The sequence below is a fragment of the Notamacropus eugenii genome, chromosome 6 (assembly GCF_028372415.1).
Source record: "Notamacropus eugenii isolate mMacEug1 chromosome 6, mMacEug1.pri_v2, whole genome shotgun sequence".
Classification (NCBI taxonomy): domain Eukaryota; kingdom Metazoa; phylum Chordata; class Mammalia; order Diprotodontia; family Macropodidae; genus Notamacropus; species Notamacropus eugenii.
The window spans coordinates 317,233,230-317,254,251 of NC_092877.1; the positions used below are offsets into that span (position 1 = coordinate 317,233,230).

A 21,022-nucleotide genomic window follows, 5' to 3' on the forward strand; every position below is an offset into this window, starting at 1 on the left:
CTGTCATTGCTCAAACAAATCTTCCCCAGTTTTCTGAATTCCTTACATTCCTTACTGAGCAATAATATTCCATTACATCCCTATACCACTATTTTTTCAGGCACTTTGTTTCCAGTATTTTAATATCCCAAAAGGATTGTTCTGAATATTTTGAGATATATGGGGATCTTTCCTTATATTTTTTACCTCCTTTGGGTTCATGCCCAGTAGTGGAAGTGTTGGGTCAAAGGGTCTGAACAATTGAGTAATTTTTTTCTCATAATTCCAAACTTTTCCAGAAGGGTTGAACCAATTCACAGCTTCTCCAAAAGTGCATCAATGTACTTACTGTCCCTGGCCCCTTTGACATTGACACTCTGTCAAAGAATCTGTCTTTGCCAGATTTTCTTTTTTAAAAACAGTTAATGATATCTTTGTGTGTGTGTGTTTTTTTGCATCATCTACATTTCCTAGTGATTACTCCCTGCTTCCAGAGAGCTATCCCTTACAACAGAATAAGAGAGGAAAAAGCAGTTCAGCAAAATCAAAATGTGGAAAAATATTGACGTTCTATGTAGTGTTGCGCATTCATGATCTCCTGCCTCTGTGAAGAGGAGCCGATTTGTGGGAGTTTCTAACTGAGCTAACATTGCCATTCCCCTTCAACAACAACCACCACCACCAACCTACTAATCCAAGAATTTCTTGCTGGATTACGTAACGCTGCTGCTCCTTCTCACTTTCACCCACAGCATACTAACCTAGGTCACAAGCAAGTGACTGACTTTGACGTTAAGTCCAGTTTTGAAAACTATTAAAAAGAAAATGGTAGCCAGAGATCTGAGCACAAATCAACAAAACAGCAGGGTTATAGTTCTGAACAAGCCAGGGCCAAGTATTTGTGACATCATTTCCTCTTTGAGGAAAATGAAGCAAAACAAGACTGGAATCATTTTTAAAGTTATTAATCATGAAAGGTAACGTAAAGGGGAAAAGAAGGCACTGAAGGAGGCAATGGGGAGGGAGAGACAACCATTCCCCCATTCTTTGCTTCAGCACTGTTCAAAGACTGACAATACCACAGACTTCAAAGATAAGAACTCTGCCCTCAAGTAATCTCATAAGACACCAACACATGTAGTTATACATCAAATATTTGGTGATTATCAGAAAATATTAACATTTTGGTGTACTTAGTACACCCTGGGAAGCTAGTGGCCAACAGATTTCTTTTGCCCTACCCACCCCAATAGCTTATCCCTCCACTTGGACCAGGAGTGTTTGCTCTCCAGGGAGAGACCACTTTTGGCAGTCATATTACCCTCTGCTCCTATTAAGTTTAAGCAATTTTTTCCTTTTCCAATGCTGAGAAAGGAGATAGGTTGAGTGTTTAGCCCTTGGGTTCTCCAAAAGTGGTAGCTAATAAAAGTTCTCATGCCTGCTTCCTGTGGCCTGGTATTCACCCAGTCTGAACTCCCATGTCAGGTACCAGTCCTCAAAGGATAATACTCTTTTGGCTTATGGAGTTTATGGCTCCACGATGGAGTTTACTTCAGGGACATACCAAACATATAGGACATAGGAATACCTTGTGTCTTTGTTTTCCCACAGCTTCCACATGAGTATTCCATGTAACTGTCAGTATTAGAAATGGGACAGTTTTTATTTCACAGAAAATTCAGGAGATAAAAAGGACCCAGAAGATCCCATAAGAAAACACAAAACCTCCATAATAGTTCATAAACTTCCTTCGAAAGGGAACTAAACTTGGGAGTTGCCATTGGGGCAACCTGTTGACACAATATCCAAACCTTCCCTAGATGTCGCAAATCTTTGATACCAGGTAGAAGAGACTCCCATACAATTGGTGCTAAGCATCTTTGTGGTCTGGGGATGCCTCAATCTTCATTTCTCAGTGTTGGTTCTAAGGAAATCAGCCTCACAGGTAACAACTCTGCATTGCCTTTGAGTGCACATATCACTACTACATGCCCTATAAGTCAATTAATAAGCATTTATTAAATGCTGCCTATGTGCCAGGCACCATGCTAAGTGCTAGGGATAGAAGGAAAGGCAAAAACCAGGCCTTGCCCTCAAAGAGCTCACATTTTAGTGGGAGAGAATACATGAAAAATATGGTGGTGTATGTAGGTGGTTGTATTATTTTGTTCAGGAGCCCTGTCTGTTGAAACTCTGTGCTAATTTCTCTGCTTGTATTTTCTATACTCTCTTCTTTCTACTTATCTGGAATTAGAGTAAGATTGTTGACCCCTTTAAAGTTGTCTTTCCTTTAGAAAAGCAGATCAAAGAACTTGTGCTAGCAGCCCACCCTATGTGTTAGTATGCTTGCTACTACACCCCTCAAAACCCCATTATCAAGAGTCATAGAAGGGAATCTAATTATTCAGAAATTTTGAGAGTGGGGTTTGGGTTTTTTTTTTATGCTTTAATGATCTTTTAAAAAGAAAGGAAAGTAATACACTAGAGAGAGGAAGAGTGGGGAAATTATTTCACATAATTGGGGTGTGCAATTAGAAAACTATATGAGAAAGGGGAGAACAGGAACCTTGTTTTTTTAATCTGAAATTAGTCAAAGCCAAGTGAGGGGCAGAGCCTCAAATGAGGCGACAGAGCCAAGATGGCAAAATGATAGAAGGCAGTGTCCACAACTATTCTAAACAGATTTAGAAAATGCACCAAAGAAATCCTGATGGGCAAATCCAGAAAAAATCACGTAAGTCATTTTTCCAGCCCAGCATAAGGAGAAAGGCAAGGATGTCTTCAGACACTAAATATTGGTTGGACTGAGAGCACAAGACACTCGGAGTATTCAAGAGGCCAAGGAGAAGCTGTGAACTGGGGCAGGAGGAGGGCCTGAACTTGAAACAAGGCACTCCCAAGCCAGGGCACTTTGATGAGGAGAGGTACAAACTGGCAGCTTTGTTGCTCACCACCCAATTCCAGGTCACAGATCTAGAGAAGACTGAGAAGAGGACATGAGCAGGGAATGATGTTCCTGGGTAGGGAAGTTCTGGCCTATATAAGAAGAAAGGAGGAAATTCATAAGCCAGTTGCAGCAATAGTGTGACTCATACTCCAAACTCAGAGCAGTCTTACTTCCACAATCTAGCCCAGCCTACAAGGAATAACTAGAGTGAGAGTCCCAGTTCAAAGAGGAACCTACAGTTCTGGCACTCTGAATCAACAGAGCTTTCTAGCTCACTAATAGGGACAGTTTACTCAATAGCAGTCTACTTTTACAGAAACCAAACCCAGATCAAGAACTTGTAGAGCTCAGACCAGTGGGGCATCAATCAGACAAGTCCCCTGCCTGTTTCTGAGATCCTGAGATAACACAATACTAAATCCCCCTAAAAAAGCGGCAACAAGACCAGTCCAGATCTTCCCTCCGGAAATGTGGCAGAACTCAACTTTAACAACAAATCCAAAGTCAGGAGAAAGACCAGAAGAATAGGCAAACAGAAAAAGAATCCCACCAACGAGCTATTATGGTGATGTGGACACTCAACACACAAACACAGAAGAAAAGATGACTCCAAGACCTCTACAGACATTGACTCAGAGAAAAACATAACTTGAGACCAAACTCAACTAGAATTCCTAAAAGAGATGAAACAAGAGTTTATTAAGAGTTAAGAATGTTATTTTGTAAATGAAATGAGTGTGCTAGAAGAAAAAAAAAATTGAGAAGAAATGAGAGTTGTGGAAGCAAGAATTAAAAAGGAAATTAACTGCTCGGCACAAGACATACAGAACCTTGCCCAAGCAACAAACTCCCTAAGAATTCAAATGGAGAGAAAGCTGATCTTTGAAAATAAATTAATATTTAATTTAAAATACAGTCAAATTAAATTAACAACTCAAGTCACTAAGCATTTATCAAGTGCTCCCTATGTGCCAGGCCCTGTACTAAGTGCTGGAAATACAAAGAAAGGTCAAAACAAAACCAAACAAATAAAAAATAGTTCATGCTCTCAAGATGCTGACATTTTAATGGGGGAGACAACTATATAAAAATAAAATAAATATAGTATAAATTGGAGAAAATCACAGATTATCTCATAAAGGAAAGAAGGACACACGCACACACACACACACACACACACACACACACACACACACACACCCTCAACAGGAAAACTGAAAAGAAATTTGAAAAGGGAAAGGTGGTGGGAGGTGGGAAATAAGAGCAAGGATAGATTTAGAGAGGGAGTAGTCCTAAGCAAAACAAATTAATTATGGTGAGTGGGTTATGAAGAGACTTCAAAGAAAAGAAGAAAGGAAGGTTTCAGGCAAAGGAGCAGAATCAGATTATATCAAATCCAGCATTTTTTTGGGTCTTCTTTAGCAAGGTGTTGACCTGCTTTTCATTCTTTTCTTGCATCTCTCTAATTTCTCTTCCCAGTTTTTCCTCCACCTCTCTTACTTGATTTTCAAAATCCTTTTTGAGCTTTTCCATGGCCTGAGATCACTGAATATTTATTTTGGATATTTGGGATACAGAAGCCTTGACTTTTATGTCTTTCCCTGATGGTAAGCATTGTTCTTCCTCATCTGAAAGGATAGGAGAAGATATCTGTTCACCAAGAAAGTAACCTTCTATAGTCTTATTTTTTTCCCTTTTTTGGGCATTTTTCCCAACCAGTTACTTGACTTTTGGGTCCTTTGTCAAGAGTAGGGTATACTCTGGGGACCTGTAAGATCTCAGTTCCTCCAAGGTGGCACAATCAAGGGAGAGGAGTTTACTCCCTGGCCAGGTTAGTGGCTGAGATTAAGATCAGCTGCTCAATTGCCCCAGGGGCTTTAGGCAGAGGCAGGCTGCCTTGTTGCCTGTGAGTTAGGGATCTTCAAACCTCTGCTGCTGCTGCTGGGAATCCTGCCCCCGAGGCCTACTCAGGCCCTTCTCCTCCCAGCACCTTGTGGTCAAGGCTGGGCTGTGCTCTGTTCTGTGTCCAGTGTGACAGACCTTTCCTATTGGCCTTCCAGGTCACCCTGGGCTGGAAATCTCCTCCACTTCATTGTTCTGTGGCTTCTGCTGCTCTAGAATTTGTTGAGAGTCTTTCTTTACAGGTATTTTATGGGCTGTGGGGGAAGAGTTAGAGTATGTGCATCTTTCTACTCCGCCATCTTGGCTCTGCCCCCTTCCCCCCTACTTTTAAATTAAATTTTCTGGGTTTTTTTCTTTTTTCAGTCATTTTTATTTCTCCCTTCAACCTTTTCCCTTCTCCCAGATTGGAGGGGACAAAAGAAAGTCCTTGGAAAAAAAATAAGCATAGCAAAAGAAAAAAATTGGCCGTATCCAAAAATGTGCCTTAATCAGTATATTAGACTATCACTCCTCTATCAGGAGGTGGTTAGCATGCATCATCATTAGACTGCTAGAATCATGGTTAGTTGTTTTGATGATCAGAGTCCCTTAATCTTTCAGAATTGCTTATCTTTACAAGGTTGTTGTTAATTTATAACTTGTTCCCTTCACTCTGCATCAATTCTTAACAAAATTTCGTAGGCTTCTCAGAAACAGTCTCTTCATTCATATATCACAATTTGTTCAGCCATTACCCAATAGATGACATTTCCTCCAGTTCCTTTTTTTTTTTTTTTTGACCACCAAGAAAAGACCCAGCATAAATATTTTTTGTTTCTGTAGGGACTTTTCTTTTTTTCTTCTGTCTCTGTGGCAACATAGGCCAGGTCAAAGTATATGAAAGATTTATTAGTTTTTTTGATACAGTGTCAAATTGCTCCCCAAATCCCCCTTTTATAGATGATCACACAAGGCTGATGATTGTACTCAACAAGGTGCTGTATTTTTTACTTAACTGGGAATTCAGACTCCCCAGAATAGTTAGCTGTCAGTCAACTCCTAGGACAAGAGGAGTGTTTCTAGGTCAGACAGAGAAAGACAGTTAGGCCTGAAGGGTGAGGAGGCATTGTACCAGGAACCTGCAGAGAGTGCAGAGATAATACTGTGTCTTTATTCTGATCCAGGTCCTCAGGCCTCTGTAGATCTGGGACAACTAGAGACTCTCTGGCCCTAGAAATAAAGCCCCTAAAAATAAAGATAGAAGATACTCCCCTTCCTGACTTCTGACTTGGGTGCTGTGGAAGAGACAGTGCAGGGGAAGAGTGGGAAAGAACTGTTATAATTTGAAGGAACTAGGAGTGTAGAACACAAACCTACAGGTCCCTCTGGCCTGAGCCCTGCCTCTGGAAGGCACCCTCTTCATCCCTCTGCTCTTCATCCTCTGGAGGAAGTCAAAGGCAGCCTCTTCCCATGCTCCTCAAAGGTGGGGAGAGGTCTTTACTTTCTTACAGTGCCAGACCCCCCTCAGAAGACGGGGCGGGGGGAGGTGGTGGGAAGGCAGATCGTTAGGTAGGTTTCTGGATGTGTGGCCGTGGTTGCAAAGGGGAGGCACCTCAGAGATTTGGGAACAGAAACAATATAATGTGTCTTTTTTTTTCCTCAGGGACTCCACCCCTCGCCCTGATCTCTCTCCTCCGTCCGGGAGTCCGGGAGTCCGGGAGTCCGCTCCAGTAGCTAGCTTCCGGTACTTGGAGCTGGAGGTCCGTGCCTGGCATGAGGAACATCGGGTCCCTGGACATGCAGGGTCGCTTGGCGCGCCTGCTGGCGCCTCTGCGAAGAGCCCCGGCGAGGTGTCCAGTCGGGGCGAGGGCCAAGACCGTGGACCCGGCTGCCCTCGCCACAGAGATGACTACGGATGCCGGCGCCGAGGCTTCCTCCACCCGGCCCAGGGACCGGCAGCTGCGCAGTCCCGAAGAGCTTCCTGGGCCTAGCCAGTTGCGCACTTTTTTCCAACTGTTTGTGAAAGGCTATGTCCTTCACTTTCACGAGCTTCAGGTACCCAGGGGAGAGGGTGGGAGAGCGCTCCTGGACTGGCCTCTGATGCGCAGGATAGGAAGGCTTTGGGGGAGAAAGGGATGTGGGAGCTCATCCAGTCAGTGGGTCTGGAAGGGCTCCCGGGCTACTAGAGCCGTCGAGGAAGCTGCGGTCCAAGATTACAGAGATACTGGGCATGTGGGATTTGAACCCAGGGCCTCTGACACCAGTCACGGTCTAAAATGACTTCCCAACAGTCAGCTGGGGAGAATTAGGAAAGGCTTTAGGGAAGAGCTGAAAAATGAAGATAAGAAGTGAGAGGAAACAAATGGATGGGACTGCAATAAAAATGTTTTGGTTCTCTGATCATACGGAGTCCATTTCCTTCATCCATAGTAATAAACCCACAGAAGGAGTTTTCACCAACCCTTAATTAAGTTATATATGTACACATGTATATGCATGTGGTGTGTGTGTTGGCATACATGTTTATGCATGTACGTGTGAGAATGCATTTCATACACATACGCACAAAAACATTTACAACTTAATGAAGGGTCAATGAAAACATCTTTCTGGGGGGCGTTATATTCACTCAGTATGTGTACACACATACACATACTTATGTGCAAATATGTGCAAACACTACATATACACAAATATACACACACATATAACAATCAAGGGTTAGTGAAAAATTGTTCTGAGGGTTTATTCATGCATATATATGTACAGATATGTATTCTTGCTTATACATGTGTACATATGCATATATATACATGGATCTATACATATATAGCTTAATGAAGGACTAATGAAGACAAATATTTCTGACAGTTCATACACTCATGCATATGTATGTTTACATATATACATATGTGTATGCACACACATATTCATAGGCACATACATATATACATGCACATATATAATTAGATGGAAAGGTTTAATCTCAAACTCTGGAGGTACAAAGACAAAAAGTGACACTGTTTCTAGCCAGAACAAACTTTCATGCAACTGGGGGCATGTGCTCTCTAAGAGATGACAAGTCTAATATGGGGAGGGGAGGGAAGTAGGCAAAGGCGAGACCAACATGCTCCAGGGTAATTCAAGGAGGGAGAGAGCCCTTGGGGAGGGGAAGGATAGCAGAGAAGCTTCACGGACTAGTTGGCAGCCAAGCTGAAGTTGAAAGGAAGTAACTAACTAAACTAAACTAAAAGGCAGGGATGAGGAGGGATAATATTGTGGGCATGGTGGAATGCCTGGGCAGATGCAAAGACAGAAGAGGGAAGGTGATGGGAAAGTGTGTGGAGAAAATAAAGGACAAGTCAGGCTGGAAGAAGGAGCAGGGGAATCTTCCAACATATTGTAGAGGGCAATATGAATGATGAATTTTGGAAAAAAAATGGCTGCAGTGAAATTTAAAATCATTGCCTGTAATGAAAAGGTACATTTTATTAGATAATATCGAGTCTCAATCTCAAAAGTATCCTTTTGAATACTAAAAAAGGTAAAGAACAAATGATAAGGCAGAAACCTGACAGAGAGGAAAGTAATGAGGGAGGGAGGGAGGGGAAGGGTGAGAGAGAAAGAAAGGAGAAAAAGGGAGAGGAAGAGGGAGAAAGAGAGGAGTGAGGGGAGAGAGAGGGGGAGAGGGAGAGAGAAAGAAAGAAAGGGGAAAGAGAGAAGGAGAGAGGAGGGAGAGAGAAGAAGGGGGGAAGAGAGAAGAAGGAACAGAGAGAGAGAGAGAGAGAGAGAGAGAGAGAGAGAGAGAGAGAGAGAGAGAGAGAGAGAGAGAGAGAGGTACTTGAAGGTACTTTACAAAAGGAAAAAATGGCAGCTCTCATGTTGTTGCAACTTCAAGGCTTATAAAGTGCTTTCCTCACAAGAGTTTGGTAGCAAAAGGATTACTATTTTCACTGGACAGATGAAGAAACAGGCCAAAGGGAGTCAGGTGATCTGCCCATTTGCAGTAGCTAGTATCAGAACCAAAATCTGAGCCCAGCAGCCTTGCTCCCAGTCTGGTGATTTTCCTACTATAATTCCTTGCTATATTCAATTGGGAGTCCAAGCACATACAAGGTAAAGATAAGGGCTTTCCTGTCAAAGAGACTTTGTGCATGGTGCACACTCATATTTCTCAAGAAAGCTTTTGAAAAAATGGGTGCTTGACAAGATGGGAGAGTCTGTCCTGTGAAGAGGCCGATGAGCCACTTGCAGTCTGTTTTGGGGAGGATATGGTGAATTGGGGTGTGAGTAATTCAACTCAGCAAATATTTGTGCAATGTGTACACATACATACATATAGACATAGATATATGTATACATTTACCCATGTATACACATATACATATATACATGTATCTATGTAGCTATCATTCAAGGCATAAAAACAAAATGATTTTGCCCTCAAGAGCCTTCTATAATCTTAGTTTATATTTATAAAGGTGAGTGAACAGGATATGGACAGTAGGTGATGCAGTGGGTAGAGTGCTGTACCTGGAGTTGGGAAGACTCATCTTCCTGAGTTCAAATTTGGCCTCAGACACTTTTTAGCTTATGACCTGGGCAAGTCACTTAACCCTGTTTGCCTCAGTTTCCTCATCTGTAAAATGAGTTGAAGAAGGAAATGATGAACTGCTCCATTATTTTTGCTAAGAAAACCCCAAATAGGGCAAGAAATGGTAAACCAATCCAGTATCTTGGTTGAGAAAAGTCCATATGGATGGGATCATGAAAAATCAGACATGACTGAAAAGCCTGAAAAAACAACAAAACACAATGTATAGGCAAAGTGATTTCAGGAGGGAAACAGGTAACCGAGGTAACTGCGGAACAGGCACAGGAAATGGAGGAGGTAGTACCTGGACTATGTGTTGGAAGGAAGCTAGAGATTTTCTGTGGAATTGAAAAAGGCATAGGACAGAGGCAGGAGAGGGGACAACACGGTGTTTTAGTTTTGTTTTTTTTTCAAATTTATTAATTTATTTGTTTTCAGTTTTCAACGATCATTTCCATAAGTTCCTTCCCCAAGATGGCATGCAGTCTTTCATGGGTTCTACACATACATTCCTATGAAACACATTTTCACATTATACTTTAAATTTAATCAGATATTAAGCACTTTTGAGTTTATGCTATTGAGGGCGCCTAGAATGGAATGTTGATTTCTAAAAAGAGACAAACCAGTTGAGAAACTGAAAAACTCAACCTGTCATTTTTAAAAATTCAATTTTCTTTTCTTTTCAGTTTGGATCTCTCCCTCTCGTCTCCCCTTTCACCATTCATAAGGAAGGGAAAAAAAATGAAACTCCTTACAAATATGTACAGTCAATCAAACCAAATTCCCACATTAGCCATGTTCAAAAAAAAAAAAAAAGCTAAGCAAAGATGCTCCACTCTGTTCTTTGAGTCCATGCGCTCTTTGTCTGGAGCTGGATATCATTTTTCTTCATGAGACCTTTGGACTGGAGTCTACCTGGTATTTCAGCAATCATTTACCATGTACAAAGTACAGTGTTTTATCTTTGGGAAACATACACACATTTAGATAAGCTGGGGGTACTGCCCTTATAAAGCTTAGAGCAGTGAGAGAAGATAGACATGCAAAGAGCTACAATAAAAAATAATCAATGATAATTCCATTGAGAGTATGGATGGTTTGAGCTGGGGAGGGCCTTAGAAGGGCCCTACCTAAGCTTGGGGATGGAAGTGGGCATTGAAGGCCAGACTAAAATGCAGGTATGTATAGTAGGAGGAACAGTGAAGCTAGGATCAGATCTGGCTTCTAGTTGCTGATCTGCTGTTAATTCTGATTCACGACATTATATAAGTCTCTTACCCTCTCTTGCCTTGTTTGTAAAATTAGGAGATTCAGCTAGGTCAGATTCCTGGCTTCTCTAAATGGTCTGTGATTCTCTGATTAGACCTGCTGAGATAGACAATGAAGGGTGCACTATTGGTTACTGGGTAAGGGAAAAGAATAAGCATTTGTAGCACCTACTGTATGGTAGGCCCTCTTTACAAGTACTATCTCGTTTGATCCTCACAAAAGCTCTGTGAGGTAGGTGCTAAGTATTCATCCTCATTTTGCAGCTGAGCAAACTGAGGCAAATGGAGGCTAAGTGACTTGCCCAGGGTCACACAGTAAGTATCTGAAGCTAGATTTGAACTCAAGGTCTTCCTAACTCCAGGCTCCAAGCGCTATCTACTTCACTACCTAGCTAGGCATGACGCCATCAAAGTGATGTTTCAGGAGACCTGGAGTCAAGTAGGAGAGCAGTGTGGGTGTAGTTGAAAGAGCCCTGAACTTGGACTCAGATCAATAAAAAGAATTATCTTTGTCACCTGTTAGCCTCCTGTCCATGAGCAAATCATTGTATCTCACACTTCAGTACACTTTTGTATAGAGTGGCCAGTGAGAACACTTGGACTTTCTCCATAGTTTGTTGTGAGGGCAGTGCTATTCAATTAGGAATTATTATTTGTCATTATAGTGGTATCTAGGATGGATGACTAGAAGGAAGGGGTGCTAAACCAGGAGACTGCTGGGAGATCAAGGCCTCGATTAGGGTCAATGGCAGTGAGTCTAAGAGGGAAAGGTGATTTGGAGAAATGCTTCAGAAGAATTGGCAGGAATTGGTAACAGATTGTATACAGGTCATTTGAGAGCATTGGCCTGCTTAGGTGTACCTAGACCCCAGCTGGAAGGTTCCCCTCTTCCTCATTCTCAGTTATTTACATTTTTAAGTGCCCCATAGTCAGTGGCATGCTAGCTAATGTTTAAACAACCAGCTGTCCTCCCCACAGTGTACACAACATGCTTTTAAGTTTAATCTGCATTCATTTTATCAACTCTAGACCATCAAAACAATAATCAAGGCCTGATTTGTAGTATTTGCTGATTTCTGAGGGGTCAAAGCTCACTCTAGAAATTTTAACAGTTGGTTCTTAGAGAGTGTTTGATTTGGGGTCCAACATACCCCTGTCTTTAACTATTTTGGGGGGCACTGTTAGTATAAAATTCCTGTCTCCAGACTGTAAGCCAAGGATGAAATGAAAAGTGGAATTGGAAATGATCCTGGGCTCCCAGGCATGTGGAAGTGAGGATTGTGATTGTGTCTTCTCATATTGTGCCTTCCTACTGGGTACCTGCTCTCCTCTGTGGGTCTGCTCTTTATCTCCACCTTTGCCTTTATGCAGTTCACAATTTTCTGTGGTTAGATGGCACTCATCACATGAGAGACTGACTGAAAAACCAATCCCTTGCTCTCACTGCAGAAATAACTTCCTGAGTGCTGAGTAACCCAAGTCCCTTAAACCCTCATCTGCTCCATTTAGCTTCCAGAAATGTGAGAAGCTAATGAATGCCCAAAGTATGGTGGAAACAGGAGAGCACATTCTAGATTGCAGCTCGGTTCTGCTGAGAGATTTTCCTCAAGCAACTGTATGGTTGAAAATCACTGAATGCGATACAGCATGAGATCTGAGAGTTAGGAAAGCAATTTTTCATAGATCTTCAGGATGGGAATATCTAATGTACTTATAAACTTAGGTAAGAATGCTGAGCATTCTTAGAAGCACAAGAACAAAATGTTAGAATGAGAACCTAGCAGGCTTAGAATCTGGATTTCACACTATGCTTTGTGAGTTAGAGAAGGTACAACCTCTCTGTTCCTTTGTCTGTTGAACTTAGATGATGATACCTGCTTTAACTGTCTTTCTGGTTTGCTGTTGTGAGGACTGATCAAATAATAAATATATATTGAGTGGCTGGGTTCACCATAGAGATGAAAACTCGCATAGTCTCTGCTCTCAAGAAGTTTAAAGTCTAGAAGCAGGGATGAAATATTCGCTATTTCATTTATTCATTTAATTAATTATATTAAAGTCTATATATGTAAATGTATGGGGCATCAAACTGGATATTAAGGATAGAAAAATGACACAGTCCTTACCTTCAAGGAATTTAATATTCCATTGGAGGCTGGAGGCTGGAGGAGATAGCTCTAGATATATGTCTCTATGTAGATGTATGTAAGATCTGCAAGAATGGGAGCAGTGGAGTGATGGCCGATAAAGTACTCTAGAAAATTTTAGGAGCAAGAAAACTCTCAGTAGGGGCAATCAAAGAAGATGTCTCATGAGAAGAGGACTCTTGGATTCCACTTGGAAGGAAGATAAGCCATATGAAAAGAAAAGACGAAGAGACTGGACCTTCCAGGCAAGGTGGCTGGAGGTGGTGGGCGAATCATTTTGCTTTCCTACTTCCTTGTGAAACTTAGTCACCTCAAAAGCTAGTAAGTCACAAATAATGGTCTTGTTCACTGACACCTCTGTTAACACTGTATGATTTATGACAATTTTACTTGTTTAGAATATCAACCACTCTATGAACATTTCTTTATTAAACATTGACTGTGCCAGACACCTTGCAAGACAACGAGAAGGCATGTTCAAAGAATGAAATAAGATATTCCAGGCACTCTGCTAAGCACTGGAAATACAGATAAAAGCTAGAAATACAATGTACCTCCAAGAATTTACATTCCAAAGGGGGAAGACAACGCAAAAAAAGGGAACTCTAAAGAAGGGAAGGAAGAGTTCAAAGGAAGAATATATGAAGACAAAGAGAAAAAGCTCCAAGAGTCATCTGCATGGATGACTTGGACACATCTTAAAATGGGAGTCCCAGGGAGGAAGTCTCCAATCAGAGAAGGGAACTGGGGAAGTGAAGGCATCTTCAGGGTGAGAAGACTTCTGGGGTGAAAGTGAAGTTTATGTTTTATCCTAGAGGTGAGGGGAATGACTTAATTATATTTATACTTAAGGAAAATCACTGGCAGCTGTATGTAAGATGGACTGCCAGGTCAGAGATTTGAGTCAGGGAGACCAGTGAGAAGGTTCTTACAGTTATCTAGGTAAGAGATGATGCTTGATTAAAGTGGTAGCTGTGTCAGTAGAGAGAAGGAACTAGACAGGAAAGATGTGAAGATAAAAAGGGGCAAGGATTTGGCAACTGATTGTATATGGTGAGAGGGTAAGGACCTGAGGATAAAACTGAGGTTATCAAACTAGGGGATTGGAAGGATGGCTTTACCTTCAGCAGAAGTAAGGAGGGATTTGAGGGAAAAGACAGTTCAGTTTTGAGCATGTTGAATTTGAGTCGTTTCTAAGACCTCTACTTTGAAATGTCCAGTTTGGCAACTGGTAATGGGACTGAAGCTCAGGAGAAGAGACTGGAGCTGCCTATATATAGATCTGTGACTGATCATCATAAAGATGATAACTAAATATGTGAGAACTAATGAAGTCACTGAAAGTGTGTAGAGAAGGAAAACGAACTTAGAACAGAGCCTTCATGATCACCTGAAGTTAGGATGCATAATGTGGGGATGATGAACCAGCAAAGGAAACATAGAAGGAGAAATTAGATGGGTAGGAGGAGAACCAGAAAAGTAGTCTCACAAAAACCCAGAGGAAAGAGAATATTCAGAAGCAGAAAGTATTCAGTGTTGTCAAATGTAGCAGATAGGTTAAGAAGGTTGAGGACTGAGAAGAGTCTTTAAAATCTGGCAACTAAGAAATTACTGGTAACTTTGGACCATTTCAATTGAACGATAAAAACAGACTGCAAGAAGTTGAAACGTGAAGAGCGCAAGTGAAAGCAGCAAGTGTAAATAACTTTCTCTAGAAGTTTAGCTTAGAAAAGGAGAAGAGAGATAGTACGATGGCTTGAGGGTGAGGTCTAGTGAAAACTTTTTAGGGGTGGGAAAGATTTGGGCATATTTGAAGGCAGTGAGAAAGAAACCAACAGAGTAGGAGTTGTTGAAGATTCTAGAAAAGGAGGGGAGATGATTGAGATTGCAATCTACTAAAGATGAGAGGGTTGGGTTCAACAAGTGGAAGGGATGGCCTTGGTTAGGAGAAGGGCCATCTCATTGTCAGAAAATGCAGATAGAGAAGATGCTATCAAGAGCTTTTGAGATAAAGAGAAGAGGACAAAAGGGAGGTCACATTGGTTTCACTTTTCTCAGTGAAGTGAGTTGAGGTTCTTAACTCTCTGTAATCCCAGAGGACTTTATCACTTAATTATTGTGTAATTGTTTACTTCATTGGTGAAGTATTCCATCTGTCAGGATCATAGAACATGATCTCTCCATGACTCAGTAGATCATCTCCTGAATTACAGAGACCAGAAAAAAATTACCACCTGTTGACCAGCACTCTGGTGATGAGCCTGTCCAAGTCTGACTATTTTGTCCTCAGACAATCAGACACACAATTCCCTGTTGGGTCATAGATTGCAGAATTGGAAAGAGGCTTCTTGTTTAACTCTCTCATTACTGAGTCCCATAACAAGAAAGTGATTTGTTCAAAGTTGCCTGGGTAATTGACAGTCAGCTTTTGAATTAAGGTCTTCTGACTCATAATCCTTTCCAACTTGGAAAGGCCTGCCAGAATTTTTACTTCAGTGACCTGTCTTTAAAACCCCTGTCACCTCCATGCCCAGTGAAGCATCTGAGGACTGAGAATAGAGGATTCTTAATATTCTTCTCCCAACTCTTAACTGACTCTGTGATCTCGGTGCTCCCTCCTATCCATGCTGCCATTCTGTGCAGCTCTTAATTTCTTCCCATTAAGTTCACCACAGTGGTCCATCCAATGTGCTCTTCCTGACATCTTGAGGTATCAGAGGAACTTTCGCCATCTGCCAGCCATGTGACCAGTCCATCTCCTCTCTACCATATAGATGATGCTTTTTACTCCTGTTCTTTGCAGTTCCCTGGTGGTTTATGTTTCAGTCTGCCTTTCTGTTGCCTTTGGAGTGTTACTTATTTGTATTTCTTCCATCTCTCTATTATATCACAACATTGGTAGAATGATAGTGTTGAAAAGATGGGCCTTTACTTTCATGAGAAGTTTGGAATCAGCATTGTTTTGGGGCCTGATGCAATAAGTATAATATCATTTGTTTAAAAAAAAGCATCTGGAGGACCTTACCATCCACAAGGTCTCCAGTTTATTATTATAATTATCATTACTGTTGCTTGCTTATTTTAACTTGTCCTTAGGCTTCTCCTGTGTTAAAATGTGACCAGCTTAGTAACAGGACTTACTCAAGTGGGAACTGATAGGGAAAATGTCAGACTAGGCATGAGTAATCACAGCTGTTTCTCGTTTTCTTACTCTGGAGTTTCCCCTTCACTGTTGATGCCAGCTCCATGGGCCTTAGAAAATCTGGAGCTAGAATCCTGCTGAAATGGTTCCTGTCGCCAGCACCATTGCTGACCTTTTGGGACTTCTTATCCCCATGCTTCTCCTGAATTGTTGTTCAGTCGTGTCTGACTCTTCATGACCTCGTGAACTTGTCCATGGGGTTTTCTGGCAAAGATACTGGAGTGGTTTACTATTTCCTTTTCCAGCTTGTCTTTATTTTGCAGATCAGGAATTTAGGCAAATTGTGGTTAAGTGCCTTTCCTGGGGTCAAACAGCATGTAAGTGCCTCAGGCTAGATTTGAACTCAGATCTTCCTAAATCCAGGTCCAGTGAGCTATCTACTGCACAACCCAGCTGCCCCTAATCTCCTGGATTAGGTGTATACTAATCCATTTTTTTCCTCATTAGTTCAACTAAGGCAGAATTGGCTTGTTCCAAAAGAAGAATATCTGGAGTGCGTGAGTGGGGGGGGGGGGGGGGGGGAGGGGCAATAAAACCTCACATGAGTCAGACAAAAAGTGACCTAGTAGAAGAAACCCTGGCACGGAACTGAAGAGACCTGAAGATTCAACCGAATTTCAACCCCCCAATTCTGTCATCTCTGATTTGCAGATTACACAAACCTGAGAGGGATAGCTGATAACCTGACAACAGTCAGGATCCAAGTAGTCGACACAGGCTAGAACATTGGGACAAGTCTAATAAGATGAACGATAATGGAATAGATGTAAAATCTTATAAAATCATCTTTACAAGTACAAGCTGAAGAAGGCCCCATCAAGGTGTTAAAGGCACCACCATCTTTCTAGTCAAGCCATATGTTATTATCATTCTTCCCCACCCCATTCAGTATTTAATCATTTGCCAAGTTCTGTTGATCCTGCCTCTAAAGCATTCTCATCCCCTTCTCTCCATTCACATAGACACAATCTTAAAACTCTTACAGTAACCTCCTAATTGGTCCATGTATATCCCATTCTTCCCACTCCAGTCTTTAGTATGTGACTTGTTTCCTCATAGAGGGAGGGAGTGTATCATCTCTTTTAGCTTGTAGACCTCCATTGGAATGTAAGTTCCTCTAGGATAAGAACTGTCAATAAATGCTCCATCTCTCTGTCTCTCCCTTCCTCCCTACATCTCTGTCTGTCTGTCTTTCCCTTTCTACGTCTATCTACCTAGCAGCTATCCCAGGCTCCCTTATGATTCAAATCAAGACTATTAATGCATTCTTAAGGCATTCATTTGGCCTTTTGGGATCCTTTGAAACTGAGTTTGAATTTGAATATATAAGGTTTGAATATACTACTCCCATCATTAACTATATCTTTGACATAGGTGTGGGCCTATAACTTAATAGGAAGAAAAGAGTAATCTAGGTTGTATTTGGGAATTGTTCGAAACACAATAGCATTCTTCTACACCAATATTCTTTTGGTGATACTTGGGAAATCATAAAATATGATTTCCATGGTCTCCAAAGAATCAAAATTCACTACTCAAAGGGCAATAGAAAGATCACAGCAGACAGAAATAGGCCGAAGCATTTTATAGACATAAATCATGACATTTGATTCGGCCTGAACTAGGATGAGGTCATTCATAGTATCAAGACAAGAAGTAGAGCCTTGGAGAAGCTGTTAACTATTTAGCACCTCTGATTCATGTAGGAACGGGGATGGTGGGAGAGAAATGAAACTAAAAGGGACTCTTTTTGATGAAACTTTCACAGTAGAAGACTTTGGGCATCTCAACTGGGCATCTTTCTCCCCCTTACAAAATGATACCTGTGAGCATAAAATTATGTCTGTCTTAAGACACATCTTCTAAAACTAATGGTTTATTGATTTATCTGAAGGCTATCTCCCAACTCGGGATCACTTTTTGAAGATGACAAATTACATTCTGTGCTTATGTTACTAAGATTAATTATTGGGTGATTTGATACTATTTTGACGACTGAGCCCATAAGGAGGTAGGTAGGTGGTATGGAGAAGGAAGTATGGGAGATGAGGATAAGTTAAAGAAATTGTTAAGTTTTCAGAGTAGGACTGTGTTATGCGAGTTTGTGTTACTTAATGGTGTTGAATTTGCAAGGCATGTCTCCTAGAAGCTGGTTAATCCTGCTAGGCACCATGCCTAAAATTTATGCAACTGCTAACTAGATGATATCTTGGATGGTTACACATAACTTATTTTCACTGATGTATGGCCAAATGAGAGAAGAATAAAGGGTCAGCTACTTAATTTTGGTCTTACTATAAAAATAGAATTTATTTCAAGTAAAATCAACAACCATTTATTAAGTACTTATTCTGAGCCTGGCAAAGTACTAAGCACTGAGAATACACATGTAAACAGAAAGAAGGATGTCCCTGTCCTCAGAAAAGTTATATTCCAATGGTGGAAGACAACATATAAAAGGATGATAAAAAAGAAAGAGGTGAAGGTACCCAGATAGGCCTTGTAGAGAAAGTCTAGGAGAGTCTGGAGTGCAGCCTGGAGAGGAACAGAGACATGGCTGACCTGGGTACCTTCCTTAAAATGATGGTTCTGGGAGGAATCAGTCAATCAGAGGAGAAACTGAAAGGGGAGAAGGAACATCCAATGTGTAAAGTCCAGGAGATGAAGCATTCTTTCTCTCTGTCTCTGGTTGTTTCTATCTGTCTGTCTGTCTCTGTTTTTCTCCCTTCCCCCCTTTCTCTGTTTCTTTCCTTCCTCCCAGCCTTCCTTTCTTTCCTGCTTATCGTTTCTCAATCTTTCTACACTTCTTTCTCAATAGAATGTATTGCTTCCCTGCTTTAATGAAACTACGGATACATCTATCATGAGATCTCTTAGCTGCCTAAAAATCCCTCTACATCTTCGTCCATCTGTCTTCTTCTGTTTCTGAGGAAATGGCCTTCTTACCAAGGCCAACCTCTCGACCTGTGCCTTGGATCATCTTTTCTCATCTTCTCCAGCAGCTTACCCTATTGGTCATTCCCTTTTTCTCTTTCATCTTTAATATGCTCCTCCTCTCCCCATGGCCTACAAAAATATTCCAACATACCCCATCCTTTAAAAACATTCAGTTGACTTGTAAGCAATTATATCAGTTTTACTTTCTTTCACTGCAAAAGTCCTAGAAAACAATTGCTTCTGCTTCCTCATTACCAATTCACTTCTCACTTCTTTGTGGTCTGGCTTCCAACTGTGCCACTAAAAATGCTCACAATTTCTTAATTGCTTTTTTCTTTTGGACTTTTTAAAAATTTGCATCCTTCTTGATGTCTCTGCAACTTTTGGTACTACTGAGCACCTTCTTCCACCTAGAAACTCTTTCCTTCCTTGTCTTCCATGGTACTGCTCAATCATGATCCTCCTGCCTGTCTGATCTCAGACACCTTTGCTGGATCATCATCCATATTCCATCCTCCAAATGTTTGTGTCTACAAAGATTCTGTCTTGGACTATTTTCCCTTTCTCTTTATCTCTTCTTTTTTTATCATTGGCTCTCATGAGTTCAATGATCAGCTCTAGCAAGATGACTTCCAAATCTACGCATCCAGCCTTGATTTCTCTACTGAACTCCAGTACTGCATTAACAACTGCTTGCTAGACATCTTCACTGGGACATACTATAGGCATCTCAAACCCTAAGGTGTTAGCACAGTGGCCCATTAGCCCTCATCCAGTGTGTTCCTTATTGTCAGTCAAACAGTAGAACTTTATTAGCATCAGGAAGAGAGTATTTGCTGAGAAAATGTGGTAAGAACAGTAGTTATAGTACATTTTCTCTAACTCAAGAGCATCTGTACACAAGGTCCCAGGGGAGAATGTACTCAACTACTCAAAGTAATTGGTATAAAAGATTTCAGCCAAAATCTGGGATATACTCTCATACAAATACACAAAAAGTTTGTGTGTGGTAGGGGAAAGGTGCACACCCCCTTAAAGAACCATATGAAATGTGTGTATAAACATATGAGGCCTAGGGTTATCTCCTGACTGTGGGCCCAGGGAGTCCTTTTCTTCCTTAGCAGAGTCCTTGTGAAGTCATCCTTAGGTTAACTCTTAGGGAGAATTGGTACTTTTTTAGAGTTGAGAGACAGCATTTTGCTTTATCTCAAGGTCTCACAATCTCTGAAGCTTTTACCTTCTTTGAGGGATTGTCTTTCTTCCTCTCTTAGCAGATGCTTCCTTTGTTGTCAGTCACTACCACTCTGGCAAAATTTGCTGTTGACTCTCGTTGCCACTGGGGTCTCTGATGGCTCCAATAAATCTGCTAAGCTCATCAGTCACCTGAACACTTCCATCTCACAGTATTCATTCACTTAAGATCAGAAAAAATAAACACATAAGAAACAGAGGCACCATATGTTCAGGGATCTGAGATGTCCAGATATGGGGAGAAAAGAAGCTAACTTCTCTCTGCTATCATATGGCTCAAAATAGTGTTCCTCACTTACAAGCTTTCAGGGAAGAAAATGAGGGACCCTTTATTTATTTGAACCATTAGATGAACACTCAGTTCTTGCTTAGCAACGCATGAGTTATCACTCTTTCCAGTTTCTCAGGGTACCAGAAGACTCTTTGTCCTCAAACGAAAGTGCCAGTTCTTCAATCACTCATGGTCAGAAGCTGGCTGACCAAACCTCCATGTTGGATTAGAACTGAGCAGGGAATATCAGGATATATTCTGTATAATGCACTAATAAGGGAAAATCTGAATGTGTTCTAAGGGCTATTACACTCAATTAATTGATAAGTTATTATCATAGTTGGACCATGCTAACATAATTAATGGTTCTACCTAGATTAATTTACAGATTTAGTGCCATTCCAACTGAACTGTCAAGGGATTATTTATAGTACTAAAGAAAATAATAAGAAAATCCATTTGGAGGAATAAAAGATCAACAATTTCAAGGGAAACAATTTTTAAAGGAAGAATGGAAGGGGGGGGGGTCTAATAATACTAAA

The 21,022-nt window shown here is 41.1% G+C and overlaps 1 protein-coding gene across 3 annotated transcripts in view; it reads left to right on the top strand.

Annotated features, from left to right (window-relative positions):
• The first annotated feature begins 5,851 nt into the window (after positions 1–5,851).
• The window catches only part of CYP27A1 (cytochrome P450 family 27 subfamily A member 1), a 39,442-nt gene continuing 24,271 nt past the window's right edge, over positions 5,852–21,022 (top strand). The window contains exons 1-2 of one of the 3 annotated variants that reach the window (XM_072617810.1): positions 5,852–6,290; positions 6,471–6,862. In XM_072617810.1, coding sequence (XP_072473911.1) covers positions 6,581–6,862 — 282 coding nt within the window. In that variant the 5' untranslated portion in view covers positions 5,852–6,290; positions 6,471–6,580. Of the gene's footprint in view, positions 6,291–6,345; positions 6,377–6,467; positions 6,863–21,022 lie in introns of those variants that run through there. The other 2 variants (XM_072617811.1, XM_072617809.1) reach the window with 2 other exon arrangements.